Source organism: Agelaius phoeniceus, chromosome 11 (assembly GCF_051311805.1).
Source record: "Agelaius phoeniceus isolate bAgePho1 chromosome 11, bAgePho1.hap1, whole genome shotgun sequence".
Lineage (NCBI taxonomy): Eukaryota > Metazoa > Chordata > Aves > Passeriformes > Icteridae > Agelaius > Agelaius phoeniceus.
In genome coordinates this window covers 10,064,537-10,081,876 of record NC_135275.1, presented here as the reverse complement: position 1 = coordinate 10,081,876, position 17,340 = coordinate 10,064,537, and the positions used below count along the sequence as shown (strand labels likewise).

General features: G+C 37.5%; 1 protein-coding gene across 1 annotated transcript in view; it reads right to left on the bottom strand.

Annotated features, from left to right (window-relative positions):
* The window catches only part of CACNA2D3 (calcium voltage-gated channel auxiliary subunit alpha2delta 3), a 385,949-nt gene that overhangs the window by 26,434 nt on the left and 342,175 nt on the right, over positions 1-17,340 (bottom strand). The window contains exons 28-32 of the mRNA XM_054640357.2: positions 15,449-15,510; positions 14,549-14,593; positions 11,204-11,266; positions 8,592-8,662; positions 31-106 (exon numbers count right to left, since the gene is read on the bottom strand). Of these exons, the coding sequence (XP_054496332.2) occupies positions 31-106; positions 8,592-8,662; positions 11,204-11,266; positions 14,549-14,593; positions 15,449-15,510 (317 nt within the window). The remainder of the gene's footprint in view (positions 1-30; positions 107-8,591; positions 8,663-11,203; positions 11,267-14,548; positions 14,594-15,448; positions 15,511-17,340) is intronic.

Genomic DNA, 17,340 nt, shown 5'->3' with positions numbered 1-17,340 from the left:
AAAGATGCTCATGAGAGGTGCTGTACTTACGTCCAGTAAGCTATGGGCACTGTCGCTACTCTCTTTGTTTGTCCTACACATGGCCTGGTAGTCATAAAGGGTAATTCTACAGGGAAGAACAGAAAACTGCTTGACTAAAAGAAGAAAACACAGTGGAATAAAAATGATGATATGGAACATTCTGCTCACTAAGTGGACAGGAAAATAAAAATTGTAACAGCTGGGGGGGAAAGAGGGAATGGGATCGTTAAAATACAGGTTATATGGAAGAGTGTAAGAAATGCTGTGAAAATTTTGTAAGGATTTTAGCAGACTACAGAACAAAGCAAAAGCATAATTGGGAGGAACCAGGGAAGATATGCAGAGAGTGTAACACACAATGGCATAAACAATGTCGGGAGGAGGAGAATACACATCCAACACAATGCGTAAACAATTGGTTCTGGACTAAGATCAGCACATTGAGCCCCAGAAAGTGACAGAGCCTATGCATTTGAGAGGCTTCTCACAACTGACCACTCAAACTTCAGTAAAAGCAGAAATGCTCTTCTACAGCCCCAGCATCTCAGTGCACAACTGCTTTGAAAATGGCATTGCTTCTGAAGGAGACAGAGGTGGAATTTCAGTGCATTGACAGTACAGATACTTGAAACAGGATGGGTTTACCTTGGCTTATTTTCATGAAGGCAAAATATTCCAGATACTTGCTGTAATCAACTTATGCTAGAAGCCTCCTCAGATGCATAGTAAACAGGGAAATTTACTTATGCTTGCAATCTTACTCATCATTGAAACACTTCAGAGATCTAAATGTAGAATCCAGAACTCAGAGCTAGTACATGGAATTATTGTGATTATTTCTCTAAATCTGTCTGTCCGTAGAACAATCAATAAACTTTTTCCATCCATAAACAAAACATTTAAAATCTGTAGCAGATGTAAAGAATCTTTAACTGATAATTTGCAACAAGTGTAAATATATAGAACTCACTATTGTTCTTTGAAACATTTCCATTTGGCTTGTGCATCATCAGAGGGACAAGGGAACACAGCTGGACAGAGATGGTTAATAGAGATATGAGATGGGACTAAAATGTTTTGCAATGTGTGCCTTGCTTCTAAGTGGAGAGGAAAGAAAAGCACACAAATTCAGCTACACAGAGAAAGTCCCAGAAGCTGCCAAAACCAGGTCATGAAATGCACTCAGCATCACCACGAGGCATCCTGCACTGCATGCCATGAAACCTTGCAAGCTGTACCAATAAAATGTATTCCATTGTGGAAGAGACTATTTTTTTTTTCTGATCTAATTTTGTGACAGCAATCATCACTAAAAGCTTCTTTATTATGTCTATATTTTCTTTCTGGCTTACAGACAAAATCTCTAACATATTGGATGTCGCAGCTTCAGCTGAACATTTAGCACATGGTCATACTGCTTACATCATTGTTTTTCTCTTTTGCTGAGAATAGCAATGCCTAGGAAGGCATTGTTGTGTGGACTGGCAGAGAGAGGCACATGGGAGACAAAACATAACTAGAGACCTAAACATGGTGTGAGTCGCACACTGACCATCCTTGGCAGCATCCCGCCCACGGCCAGATCCGCGCACCCAGATCTGCCAAGACAAACAGAGCAGTACACCGTGTAAGCTGTGCTGCCTCTGTGGCATGCAGAAATACACCACTTCCCCTGCCTTTCCCTTCCTTCTTCTTCAGCCTTTAGCCATGCTCAGGATCCAGCCCCTGGAAAGGAATTTCTAGAGCTCAGCCTTTCCAGCCTTATCCACTATATTATTCTTTGGGATCCAAGCACGGTGGTGCTGTGTGTGCACCTGGACCACCCAGTGATGGAGGCAAGAGATAAATGCATAAAAAGGGCAGTTTACAGGTGTTCATGTGCTCTGTGCCGAGTATCAAGAAATTCCATATGGATTTCCATATGGATGAAAGACTCTCATCTTGCTTCATTTAATACCTAGCCTTGGAACCAGAATACATGGTTTTGCCTCTATTCATTGTAAATTTTTTTCAACATATTTATTAAGCTTGGTTCCATGTTTGAAAGTGTAATCAATGTCTCAGCTTTGAGTTTCAGACAGCAAAACTTCATGGTCAACCAGTGGACTTCATTATTCTGCTAAGCAGTGTAATCAGCTGCTATTATTATAATACTATTATATATATCCTAGTATATATATATGCACTGTTATACCATTCTATACTATAAATAGAACATATATACTACTATATGTCATGTGAAAGTTCTATTTTAATTTGAACTTAATTTTTGATATTGATAAAAGCCTTTCCCCCCTCAGTATTTGAACCTGGATTACATTTCTTATGTAATTATTGCATTCTGATAAAGTCAATAGTTTCTTTAAATGCTCAAAGATAAAAATGTATTAAAAGATGGAAATATGTACTCCCAAAAATAACCAGAAATATGATTAATACTAAACCCCAACATGCTAGGTTATATTTATTGTGTATATATATATATATATATATATATATTTATAACATGCTAGGTTATATTTATTGTAGATTGTCTTATGTTACTGCAGGGAGTATTCAGCAATCTAAGATTGCACTACGATTAAGGGACAGAAAACCAGTAAATAATGTACTTAGAACACTCTTCATTTAACAGGGAAAAAATTGATAAATTTTAGAGTGATGGCAGAAGGAAAGAGTTTTAATGAACAACCTCAAAATCATGTGGATCACTACAAAACTTGAAAATGTTTGATATCATCTGTGGATGATATTGGTTTTAGTTAGATGAGTTTAGTTTGAGCAAATATATTTGAATCTTCCAGTGTGAAGGTTCTGGTTCAGGAAAAATGAGAAGTCAGCCAATGTATCTGGGTTTAAAAAAAGGAAAACCAAAAAGAAACAAAAGGAGCAAATGCTTAGAAAGGTACATAGCTTTCTGAACAAAAGTCTGGAAGAAGTTTCAGCTTTAAAACAATGCATTTGCTGTCTCAGTAACTTTCAAAGTGGGCTGTTGAACACCTAGCTCAAAGTTCCTAAAGATGATTCAGACAATCATAGCACAGGATGTGCAAAATATATCAGTGAAAGCATTACTGCAAAATGTTCTTAAAAGACCTGGAAACAAATAAGAATTTTGTAATACACTTCAAAGATCAGTGCATGAAGCTGAAAACCACGTTGAAATCTGAACACTGCAACATACTGAACCAGTTCCTGATTCTCTGTCACTATGGATGGTATTATAAGGGTTCCAAGGCATTCACTATTTCAAATCCAGTTGTTTTGGTTTTATTCTTATAATAGGGAAGAAAAAGCCTTCCAGCCCTATTCCTTATAAAAGGCAGCAGAGCATTTGCACTCAAAGCAGTTGCCTACGATGCTGTGGTGCTCCTGTGCTCAAGTGTCATTTCCAGGCGTTGTTTTACTGCTCAAGTCTTTCTGAGATTTTAGAAAATAGATGTTGTTCTCACTCAGAAAGACTTAACCCAGTGTTGCAGAAGAAAGTCTTCCAGAGCACCCTTTCTGAAGTGATTGTATTTCAGCTTTAAGTAACTGTTTGCAGCTGACCCTGCTGTGACCATGCTGACCAGCTGATAATAGTGAGGGAACACAATTTCCTAAGCCCACCTGTGTGCCCAAATGCATGTTCTGAATCACAGCAGCTCCCAGGGGAGCTCTGCTCTTGCTACAGAGGACATTCCTGAGACTTTCTGAAACCACCACGCTGTCACCCTCCACACCTGAAGTCCACAGAGCAATTGTGGTCAGCATCAGCTATTAAGCACAACCAAAATGTGCATTGTCCATTTATGTAACTTCAGCAGCCAAACACATCTTACTGAAAACCCTTTTATTGTCAATTTCCTGATACAGTAAATTCAACTCTCCTACTTTGCAATGGACTTACAATTGAGTATGAATCTGGTTCAAGAAAATTAAACTTCCAAGACCTACCAGCAGCACAGGATATATTGGCAGATGCACTCTATTGCTTTCAGCCAGGTTTTCATCACACCCATTGATTTCTACTTGGTGTAGTATAAAATACCACCAATGACAATTGTAGCAGCTGAAAGGTTTTCAATGCATAAAATTTCAAATGTTTTGTCAGCGGTTCAAGATTTGGTGAGTTTCAAATAATGTGTAGGAATAATAAGTTTTTTACATGGAAGTGAACATCCAGTCTATAGGAAAAAAAAATGCTTTAAAGACCTGAACAAAGGAAGCCAATAATACAGAAGTCCTAATTATTGACCCTACGCTTTATTCAGGAGTCTGTGGAAAAATTAGTGCTGACTACAGCTAGATTGTGGTGGAAAGGTGTTCATAACTCAGACCTAAGGTGTGCAGCCTGTGGGCATTGTCACAAGGAAGGGAAAGAGGGACAGTGCTGAATGGTGTGAAAAGCAAAGCAGTTCCTAAGCCTAGAGAGGCTCCTGTGGGGAGACAGCAGGACACTGTAGGAAACCCCAGACTGCTGCTGCTCTGCCTCTCACACCTGCACTGGCAGATTATTGGTGTCCAGAAGCTGCCAGGGTAATACCTCTCACCAAAATCAGTGGGAAGAATTAAACTAAATTACAGCATTTTGACAAAACAAACTCATCATCACATATCTTTGCTTTCATTGCTCAGCTATTCCCAATTGCCAGTGTTATCAAGGACTAACATGTATAAAAACCACAACTCAGCCTGTATTTACAGAATATGGAATGAGAACTAGGTTATGTAACAAATATGCCTGTGTTTCTCTTTAAGTGTATAAACTGATTCTGTATATGAATACGCTGCCTTAAAAGTAATATTTACAGGGACAAAGTCAAACAATGCCTAAAACTCAGATTAAAGACATTAATTTTAGATATCACAGGATTAAAATATGAGCAGAAAAGATACCCCACAGCAGCGTGGGAGTTTCAGTGTGCAGGTACCTGATGCACATTTAGTAAATGCTGAAATAAAAATTAAACCTTGTTGGTAATGACAATTTGTCCAATGCCAAGTCCAACAGCTGCAATTTGGAATGTTCCTTCAGTCTATGTCTGATCTTCTCCAAAGCATACATGTACTATTTGCCCAATTAATAGGCAGCTAAATCCATGACTGTAAAAATCCACATTAAAATAAACACAAATTTTAAATGTTAGTGTGAATTTAGCACAAAAGGGGGAATATTAAGATATTAAGAATATCTTAATAAAATGCTTAAATATTAAAAATTGGCCAAAATAGAAGAATATCCTTCATTTGGAGGCTGTGCTGCATCAGTGAAAACAGTGTCCTGTTGTTAAGCAATGAGTTACTGTTCTCATGATTTGGATTTAAGAATTTACTAAACTTTCTTGAAGAAGAACAAAGTTCTGAATTTCTTTTATTCTCATAACCTGGGGAAAAAAGCACTTGCTAGGTTTTGCTTATAAAGCAAATCAAGACAGATGAAATTCTGCCTCTTGGTGCATGAGGAGAGCACAGGTGAAGGATCTGCACAACAAGAAAAATTGGGAAACAACAGAAGCTCTCAGAGCAGCAAGAACTTGATAGACTGAGCCTTAGCTTCTGGGAAAGCTGCATTTCAGGGGTGTGCCACTTCAGTCCTACATCCTGGCAAACTGGTCAAATGCCAATACTGACAAATACCAAAATTACAAAATTACTAAATGCCAAATACCAATGCATAGACTCTTCTATGTAAGAGGATGCCTGCTGGAAAGAGAACTGCAAGAGGAAATGATGCTGCTTCCATATTTTTCATATAGAATTGCTCCGTTTTCCTCCTGCTGGAAAGGGTGAAAGTGTTTGGAAGTCAAGAGATGTTTCATTTTCTCTTAGAGATTTATTATGCTTATTTCTTTAGGGATCTCATTGCTTTGATAGCCCTTAATTTTCCTGATGTTAGTGTTGGTTTTTAGATTTTCATGGTTTGAGCTGTTGGAATTTTTTTTCACTGTTTTTATATAAACAAAGTGCCGAGAAAAACATAAAGAAACTTTTCTAAGTTATGTGAAGCAGATACTTTTCCATAAGCACATCCTAATTTATTTAATAATACATTTAAATCATATTTAAATTATTTAACTGTGTGCAATACTTAAGGTATAAGATAAACATAATTTTACTAAATGAAATCATAGAGCATGTCACGTTGCTGTGCAGGCACTGATATAGTTTTTCTCCCTAATTATAAACCCCATAAACTAAGAAAATATACATACATACATATGCACACATTATTCAAAAGAAGTACTGAGTTTAAAGAAATTGAGGAGGGAAGGAGGTATTTAAGTTCACTTTAAAAAATAAACAGCGAACATAAAAATTGAATTTCATCCTGCTGCAGGTTGAAAAGAAATACAGTCAGCAGCAAAAACCCCCCTTTTGTTTAGCACTCCCATCTCAATCCTACAGAGCACTTCTATATCACTCCAAATGTGCAGTAGTAGGGAGAGCAGACAGAGAGTTGTTTCATTCCCTTTGTGGGTGCAGGGGCTGGAAGCTGGCAGGAATCACGAGGTGGGAGCACACCCTGGCACTGCCACTGGGATCTCTGCACCGGAGGAAGAGGGAACCCCACGGCTGCTGGGGCTGGCAGCAAATCTTCTGCAGGGCACATCAGGCTGCACAGAGCCTTCTAAACTCAGCCCAAAGGGAGCACAACAGCTCCAGCAGGGCAGGGGTATAACATTCACCTGCTGGACTGTGCATGCCGTGTAAGAAGCAATGGCAGGGAAGGATGGCTCTGGGCATTTTCAGAAGGAAATGCAATGACAGAGCTCTCTCTCAGCTCTGCCCCCATGGTGAGAGCAGCAATGACAATATAATGTGTGCAAGGCCCACTTGGTGCTCTCAGGGAAGTGGTGCTGCTGACAGATCTTGCCACTGAACCAAGCACCCTTTTTATTTCCTTCTTATTCCATATAAATAAATGTTGGAAAAGCAAAACACAATCCCCACCCAGACAAATTAATAATCTTACAAATATTGTGAATGCATCTATTTTTTGTGAGAACCAGCGAAGATTTCTTCTTCACATTCTTGGAATAATTTATTTAAAGGCTTCATCTAACACAGCTCAAAGACAGTTTGTTGGGGGTTTTTTTGCTGCTGCTATCTGCTGTAGGGAAAGTTGCTCACTTGCAATTACTCCACTTTGATTCTATCCCATCTTTAACAGATTTGCAATGGTCAGTTTATCATGGTTGAATAATTGGCTCATTGTGTTTACATTTTCCTTAGCATGCAGCTCAGTTGCACTGACCTTATGCCTTCATTATCTCTAATCATGAAGTACAAGACCAGCAAAATCCTAACCAATGGTCTAGTCCAAAGATCACCCACTACATTTTACAAGGAGCTCTTAAGCTAAGCCTGTTTTCTCAATGGTGGTACAGAGTAGATGCTCTGTTTGAAATGCCTTGTTGGGCAGGACTAAACAAACTGGGACAAGTTAAAGAATTATCCCTTGGTTTTGACTGTATTTTGTCCTTTGCATTAAATAAAATGCTTCATCTCTTGTCCAAACAGATCCTTTCATTGCCAAATCCAGTCTATAAACAGTGGTATTACTTCACTTCCTTCTACAGCATATGTTAAATATATAGTGCTGAATGAAAAAAAGTCACCACCCTTGGAAAACTAGGACTGGGGATGGGTGATTGCATGAGTGCTAGATGCTCACATTTCAGGTCAGTCCTTTCCTGGGAGTGGTACTCAGCTGCCATGCACAGGCACAGCTTAAGGGAGCTGATTTACCAAGCAAGCCCATAAACCAGAGAGATTCAGAGAGGCTCTGCACACACCCTCACAGGTAGAAGCTAAACTCAGTGATGGATGGCAGCAGTGATATGTCTTTTTATTCATACTAGAAATGCATAGGAAAATGAAAAGGAAAAGTATAAAAGGAGTTTTCTTGTGCTGAGGAGGACAAAGGGGTACAAAACAGCTCTGACCACATGAACAATTCTTAGACCTCATGAAAGCCATGAAGATTCCAGTGGTGAGTTAGAGGTTAAAGGGAAATTTTATTCTTAATTCCTCAGAGTGCATAATTTATTTCAAAGGACAACACAAAATCACTGTTAGTTTTTAATGTCATCATGATAGTGAGATCAGATCAATAGTGACAACCACGTTCAAAGGTAAGTTAGCATGTGAATGGAGATGGATTACTGGGAGAACACATTTTCCCTTCAATAGCAGGACATTTTGCACTGTCTAGCTCGAGAAATCTCCAACTTTTTATAGGTCAAAATGATAATGTGGCATAAATGTTTTGCTTTAGAGCTTTTTAAAACTGCTCAGTAGTGGATATGGCCCAATTCCTTTTCCATCTGAGCCCACTGGGAAGAGGAAAAGGACACAGTTTTAGCATTGCAGTCAAATAAACCATTGTTAAATAAGAAACTCACTTTAGGCTGACTCTAATACTCTCAATGTTTGATGTGTATGGAATCAAATTACACTCAGGTTGTACAGAAAAGATACAGAGGTATAGATGAGAATCCAGCCACGCTGCCAGTCTTGGCTTTCTTCTACATGACTTTGATTTTTTTGTTAGAACATTTTTTAAGAGATAAAATGTTAATTCTTACCTCTTAAAAGAGCCCATTGATAGTAACTTGTTCATCACAGCCCCTTCAACCTCCCCAAAAAAGTAACCAGTCTGTAAGGGGAAAATGCAAGGAATTACCAAAAGTGTAGATAAATACAAAACAACACTGGATGCAGTTTCAAGTGGCAAATTCAGGATCTGGCAAGAGTGGCTTTGACAGCTACATAGACAGGTTTTCAGGACTGCTGCTACATAAAACTTGAAGAGGACTTCCCAGTCAGGGCAAATTGTTGGGATTATATTATTGCCCCTGAGCAGATGTGAGAGCTTAAACAATATATTGAGGTACATTATATAACATTCAATATCAAAAATAAAAGCCTTCCAAATCTAAAGCTTGTAAAGAAAACACACTAATCTGATCACAAACTCTTGTGATTAAAATGTTACTCAAAAAAGATATAAACAGGTTGTGAGAGGATTTCATAAGCAGTCATTAAAAAACATTGTTTATAATTCCTGTATGACCTGTTTAAGGAGCTGGAACAGTACATTTCATCAATCCTATAAATTTTAACTCCATTCAGAGTCATTTCATACTTAAAACCACTCAGCTTGATGAATTACTCATTTTGTCCCTATTCAGTACTTGTGGACTAATAAAAATAAATCTCTGTTGAGAAAACAAACATTGCTGTTATAAATTTGGTCAGCAAGATGGAAGTGACTCCGTCATCTGCAGCCATTCATGTGACAGTGGAAAATCTTGCAAGTACAGCACTTTTCTACCTTGGGAAGACCTGTTTTATTTTAGAGCCTCAGCTCCCAGGAGGATTGGATATTTCTCTTCATTGTTTAAAGGGAGAAATCCCACAATTTATGAGGGGGAAAGGGCACTACACTCTCAAATTGCATGGATTCCATGGGTTTTGTATGAACTAAACCCCAATTCCATTACAAGGAACTTAGCTGACCTCAAGTATGCACCTGGGAGTTGGCAGGCAGAAAAGTTACAGCCCTAGCTAAAAAAAGGCATTCCTCCACCTAAAAGGCAAGTATTGCCTTTTTTCCCCCCTTCCTTTCCTCAGGGGAACCTTGGAACATTTTCCAAAACATATGGGTATGTAAAGTCTCCTAGAAACACAAGGAACATGACTAAAAATACCAGCTTCAATAGCCCTGGCTGACTGATGAAGAAAGATTACCCTAACGATTGGAGAGGCAGGCAACGTCGAGAAACTCCAAACCATAAATGCCTCCTACAACCTTAGATAGCAAGAAACCTGATTTGTCAACTTGTGCACCAGCCTTATGAAGACATTTCAGTGACAGTTCTCTCCACAAAAGCTCCCTTTGTAAATGCCAGCTCTCCCCCAAGCAGTTACACTCAGGTTATCATTTTTTTAATACATCAGGATTTAGTTGCAATTCAGAAGAATTACTCTGCTCCACAAACCTGATTCTTGGAGCAGTTCAGGTCATGTTTGGCAAGCTGATAGATAGAAAAACAGTGCTGAAGGAACCCCAGATAGATCAAGAATTAGTAAGGCATCATCCCACTTTTCTATCCCTTCTCTACCCACAACAGCCTGTATACAGACTATATATAAAATAGACATACACTAATGTAATCTTATTATAAATTTACATAAACATAGAGACTTCTCTGCTGCCCCTCTTTGACTTGGATACATTTAACGAATAAAACAGGTCAGAATACATTTCCACATTTCTGGTGCAACAGTTGTCCAAACTATTCACAGAAATAGAAATGGCTTTTATCAGGTGAGTACCAAAACTCTTCCTAATCATCACTGGCCATAGCCAGCTATGAGCTGGCCAACCACTGGCACAAGTCACAGCTGTGCATCTGTAAATAGCACCAACAACTAAAGGGGAAAGAGACAAACAGGTTTTCAGTGTATCAAGATCATTCCATAATGAGTGTATTTCTTAGGTCATGCTCACCATAACAAATTTAATTCGGCTGAGGGTTAAGTAGGAGTGTGGCTATTCCTATTCACAGTCCCAACACACAAAACCAATTCAACTTCAGATAATCCTGGCATGAAAACTGCTGGGGGACCATCCCAGCAGTTTTCAGGCACAGGTTAATGAGAATGGTGATGGTTCCTTCACAAGGTTTGCAGGATTGAGCAAAACGTTCTATGATTCTGTGATAATCATATTTCTTGTCCTCTCCATTGTGATGCTGAGTGCTTAATTTTAATCCTTCAATGACTGTAATCCCCTTCAGAAAACAAACTCCTCAGCCAACAGCTCTGTAAAATCTCATTATCTTAAGTTTGAATGTAACAGCTCTGTGTCCTCCCTCTCTCCCTTCCCAACGTTTCCATGTGACAAAAATGGCACAGGATTTTTTTTTCTTGGAGTAAAACCCTCTTACAGGAGACAGACACTTCTTCAGGAAGAAAGGTCTTTAAAGAGAACATTTATGAGTTTAAGAACAGACCCTGCTCCAATGGGAGAAAGAAACTGAGCTCCAGTGAGAATAAAGCTTACATTCTTTGTAGAAGGATTTTTTTTAATGTTGCTAATTCCTTACCATTTTCAGATGGTGGCCTATTTTAAGAAAACTAATTTTAGATTAATATGTTACATCAGAAGACTCAAGAAAAATCTTACACTTACCTGTTGATAATCTTCAGACACTAAAATAAATCCATTGTTATCTATTAGGTAACAGTTGATTGTCTGAAAAATAATAAAGTACTATTTTAATTTTTGATTTTAGGACACAGCAATAAGGTAATTATATACTTTAGTTCTAAGTCAATTCTAAATGGGTAAAAATGTCAGGTTTTTAGAAGGTTTTACATAAATTCAAAATGAGTGTAGTCTTGGTTCTTGGATATTATCCAATTTAATTTGTATGCTTTTTTCATGCAAAACTAAACAAAGATGTGTACAGAATGGGAGGATATAATGTAATTACAAACAAACATAAAACCCAAAATTTTGTGGTTTCATAATCCCTTCTTAAAAGTTTTCCTTATGGCAAAGTCTGCAAAGGCAGAGAACTTCAGTGTTCCTGATGGCTCCTCCTGTATTTGGAGAAAAACATCAGCACAATGTCATTACCCTAACGATGTACTAATGAAAACACAGTGTCAGCCTGCAGAACCAACAGGGGACCAGGCAGTATTTTTTAATTTGTTCATTGGGGGATGGGGCCAGAAACTTCTGTAAAAGAGGCCCCACAGGTCTCCTAAAGCTTTTCAAATTGTATTTTTAATTGGGAACTGGGTTTAGAGGCAGGACTGTTAGCTCTTGGTAGGTCAGACGTCTGAACTGTATAAAACAAGGTAAAGCCAAATCAGAGCTTCCCTCCACACACACGTGCACCATTTTAACCTCCCAGAACTACTTGCTACAGGCAAAGTTTTAATTACTGCACTTCAGAGTTTCAACATGAGGTTTAACTCAAACCCTGAAACCTTGATATAACTCGGTTTCTCCTCAGGATTGCCAAATAACTATCTCAGTGTTAAATCTTTATTGTATTTCTATTGTTGGTCGAAATCAGCAACATTTTTATCTTTGCTTATTGAATTTTCCATGACATTTGTATAAAAGGAAAAAATAAGCAGAATGGCTTTCAATACAGGAATCCTCCTGGCTTTGTTTTTGATTCAAAACCTTTCCTGCAGCAAATGGGGAAATTTTTACAGAAATATGACAAAATATGCTTTCTGCTACACTCTGCACATCCAGCAAGATCACTGTGCTGGTTTAGGGGGGAAAGCAGCCCCGTGCAGTAGCAGTGTGCAAGATGTGAAAATGCAGCCTGATGTTTCCAGAGATGCTCACATGTGCCTGATTCTCATTCTAGCCACATATTAGCACCGTCCTGTGGGGCCAAAGAGGAGAAACTTGCAGAAATGCTAGCTTGAAGTGGAGGTTTTAAAAAAAGCTGAAGCTGAAACCAGGCAAAAGTTGAGAATGAACATCATTCCCTAATGCAAATGCAGGACATTCATTCTAAAAGGAAAACCCAAGCTACAGGCAAGCTCAGTGACAGAAAACCTGTCAGAAAGGAAGCTGAAACAACTCATTTGCAACCTTTGATCTGCTAGAAAGCCCAAAGCTGGGAAATGCAATGGGAAAAGCTGATGGTGCTGGGCAGGAGCTGAGCAGAGCTGATGCACTCAGAAGAGGCAGCTCCCTGAGCCCAGTGGTGTGTGAGGGATGGAATTTCAGATTCAGGCTCCAACTGCACAGCTCTGCTCTCCCCAAAGCCAGCCTGAAACCTCCCACTGACTGCCCCAGGAGAGGAGCTAAGGCAACACTGAGGTCTTTTGAGGATACATATTTGCAGTCTTCATGCATGAAAGATTAATCTAAAGATACTGCTTTAGGAACAATATTTCTCCATAGTATAGAAAATAAATAAAAGAAGTCATGCTGGACAAGAAAAAGTGTAGGCTTAATTTCATAGTTTATGGTTTATGTGCTGTTGGGAAAAGACTGGCTCAATTCAAGAATTAGTAGCCATGTCTCACATCTCTAAGATTTGGTTATTCACTAGCACAGTTCAGAACTATAAAAGATACCAATTTTTAGCACTGTTATAACAGGTATAATGCAATAAATGGAATCTATATATTTTTTGTGGAATGTGAAGATAAGACGATTTCTATTTCAATCCATTTTAGAAATATTAACTAGGAAAAAAAAAATATTCAGAACCATTCATTCACCCCTTGCCAGCAAGATAAATAACTTCCAGTATTACTACTGTGTGAAAGAAACAGCTTGTAATTTAACTTTAGCATGGACAAAGGGCAGCAGAATGCATTTACTCATTACTAGCAAATGTCAGAATTCTGATACAAGTTTTATGTATTGGATAAGAGCATTTGCATAGACTACAGCTGTATAAAAAAGCTCTAATTCAAAATGTTTCACAGGTATTGGAAGTGAACTATGCTCAGGTTTGCCCAAAGGTTCAAGTTCAGTGAATTTCAGATTTCAAGGGAACGTTCCATAGGTGGAGAGTCCCTGAGCTTGTAAAACTGTAGGCATGAAGTCCAGAATAAACACAGCAAGAATGTTAACTGAGGTCTGAGAACACATCTGAACTACAGAAACTTTGATGCAGTTCAAGTCCTCTATGTATTTTTCACAGCTCCAGGATACAATAACAGTAATGGAATGTGGGTTAAAAACCCAAAAATGAAATAGAAAGAAAACAGAACATGCAAATAAAATGTGAGGCATCAGGAAAACAAGAATAAATGAGCAAATTCAAAGCTCTCAAGAAAAAAAAAAGTATTTTTAATTAATGGGTTGTCTCTATTTTAGGATCAAAGGTATCATAGATGCGTCACTTGACTCCCTTTATTTTTAATTATACTTACAATTACCACATTATTATTAATAGTCATTAATATTTATTGACTATTGTGCCATTCAATTTGCATTAATGTCTTCATGTTTACTTTTAAATTCTTTAATTTATACTGTAAATGTTCAGCAGACATTTTCTTGCCATTGAGAGAAGCTGTGAAAGTCAACAGAGAGAAGCTGTGATATTTGTTTGAGTCCTGTCAAAAGTGTGTTTTGTCATGAAGAAGAAGTCTGGAATCTCTAAATCAGCAATGTTCACACTATTACTAAATTTCTACACGTATGGTTCCTGGTTCCTGCTGGTGTCCAGCTGAAGACTTTAAAGTGCTAGTGGCTTTTTTTTTCCATTAACAATAAAGTGGTAAACAAATGCCTTAGCACTGCTTCAAATTATTTCCCAAACTGGACTCACAAAGCAGAAATTATTGCAACACATATTTGAGGTACTGGAGTCAACCTTGTAATTCAGTGGGTACCTGTAATAGGCATAAAAAAAAGTCTCACAGTGTAATATTTAGAAGGTGATAAAGATCATAATGTACAATGAGATGTTCAAATTAAATTCATCAACTGTGTCTTCTACTGCAGTAAAGGTATACAATGGAAAAAAATCTGTTAAATACTTACTTCATCATCACAACTTATAGCACATCTGCCATCGAGAGATGCACACTGCAGAGGATAAAAAAAATCAATAAAGTATTTTCAATTCTCTCTTTGATGATTAAAAAATAAAACTTTATATAAATTCATACGAGCAAAATTTTAAAGGAGATGATATTGACTACATCTTTATCTAAATTAATTCTAAAAATGACTAGCAAACTTTTGAATTGTTCACCAAATGTGTTCTGTTTCTCTCTGCAGAGAAAGGGTTCATTCACACTGTAACAATTTCAGCTGCTTTAAACACCACAATCTCCTCCATTTCTGAAGCCATTCATAGATAGAGAAGATTCTCCAGCAGGGGTGGGGTCAGGGCGTATTTTCTGTAACAGCACAGTTCCAATCGATTCTCAAACCTGGGATGGCATCTCCTAATCCTCAGAAAGTACCTGATTATCCTCTTCAGTGAGTACAAATTCTATCATCCCTGAATGGTTTAGGTAAATTTTATTGAGCACTGAGTGCCAACCATGATTCATCAATGTAGTTTTGTTAATTAACCTGTGTGATCTTACAGTTAGAGAGAAAATCTAGGTGAGAAGTCATGATTCTGCCTTCACTAGAAACAAATTCCACACTTCTGTTTACACTTTTTCTAAGGGAGAAAAACCATGTACCAACAAAGTATTTCCTTATGTATTGGGGCAAAAAATTAATAAACTTTTAACTTGCTTCCAAAAATCAAGCAATGCTCTTCATCACTGAATTCTCCTTTTCTGTATCCAAATGTAAAGTAAACCAGAACAAGTCTTCAAATACATTGTTTCTTTACAATATTTTGCTTCTGACAAGATCATCACTTTCACAGATAAAAAACTGTTGTGGATTCAATGACAAAAAACCTTTCAATTTAAAATGTACCTGTCTGCTTGCAGTCCAAAATTTCCGCTGGAAAAATTCAAGTTTCATCTGGATACCTACAGCTGGGAAAGAGAAAAATAAATAAATAAACCCAGCATGCTTAATTCCTTCAAAGTTATTGTTTAAAATTAGTCAGGAAGAAAAGGTTTCATTATGAAAAGAGAAAGTTAAACCCTAAAATAAAAAAACAAAACTAATTGATTTGAAGAGACCGCACAGTCATATTTTAAACCATTTAAACAGAAAGATGCTTATATAATGTGAAGAATACACATGTCAAACAAAAAAAAAAAATTCAAATTGCATGTCTCCATAGTTAATATCAAAGAACCACAGCCTGAACATATTTATGTTCACACCAATTTCATTTATATTTCACTAGTACCAATATAACAGCTGTAGGGAACTCACACAATGTGTTTTCTACTGAAACCCATGAAGGTTTTCTGAAACAACATGAAAATGTTGGTTGACACTTCAAGTGATGATTTGTTTTGAGGTCATTTAATCCATAAATTATCAGTGGAACACAAGGAGCATTAAAAATGTGTTTGAAAAAAATGGAAGTTAAGAGTATTATTTGTAATTCTGGAAAAGGGAAGTATCTGACAAATCTTACTGGCTATCAATTTTTTTTTAATTATATTAATGATAATGGATTGCAATTTTTAAAAATCATTATTCAAGATACTACTGGTTTAAATTATATGTTTCTCATAATCTCAGGTGAGATTATGTTTTTCCAAATATGAATGAACCTTTCTTCCAGCCTAGTCTGATGTTCCTATCACTGTTTCTATTGCAGAGCAATATAAAGCCCTGAGGTTTGCAGAAGCTCCAAAAGCAGTTGATTCTTCTGGTTTCACTTGCCTAAACTGAGAGAATTCAAAAAAGCTTTAAAAGTCTGAAGATCGAACTCCTAGTAAATTAATGATTTTTTTAAAAAACAAGGCCTCAAAAAAAAGTTGTTTTGGAAAACTGAATGAAATTTCACGTATTCATTCCTCCTCTAGGGCCTACAGCAGGAACAGTTTAAAAACATATTTACATTCAGATTATTGATACTTGCTTTTGCAAATGCACACACACTGATGTCATGCACATATTTGATTTTGTGTTAGCAGGTAGGGAAAAAGTATGTGAAATGAAATCTGTAATGGACTGATACAATGGGATGTGAAATTACATCAGGAATTTTCTTATGTGAACACGTTATAAATATTTTTCTGCTATCTTTAACTCACTGATGGTTTTGCTTCAGAGAGCAAGTAGAGGAATCCAGTTCTCCTTTTGAATAAACACCAGAGGAGACTCTCCAGCTACATTTTATTATCTAGGAATTAACGTTATGGTCCATGAGAAGATGCTCTCTGGCAGCCAAGCAGCACATTTGTTTCATCTATTGCTTGCCTTTGGGTTAATTCTTAGCACATCCTACCTGCTTTTTTTTCTGAAATGCAGGCAAAAAACCACAGACACACTTTCAGGAACTTTCCCCAAGGAAATCACATCACTTCTGGGTGCTGTGTCAGCATGGGAAGGGTCAACCTCATGTGCTTGCACAGAGCTGTGTGCACTGTACTCAGATATTGCTCATTTAAGGTCCTGATAAGCTCAGCACTTTGGAATTCACACTGCTAGAGATACCAGCACCCAGAAAACTGCTGCTCTTGAAAAGTGTTAATGAAAGGTAGTGGAAGTGTAATAAACATTAATTAAAGAGGTAAAACTCTTGTTCTCCCCTAATGAAATTATATGTATATACAAATGTGAGCAGGATTTTGGACTAGATGAGCTCAAGATATCCCTCCCACTCTAAATTATCTTATGATTCTGATTTAAGTGTAAAAGTTTTGTAGAAAAGTGATAACTTTACATCTCAGAACCTTCCT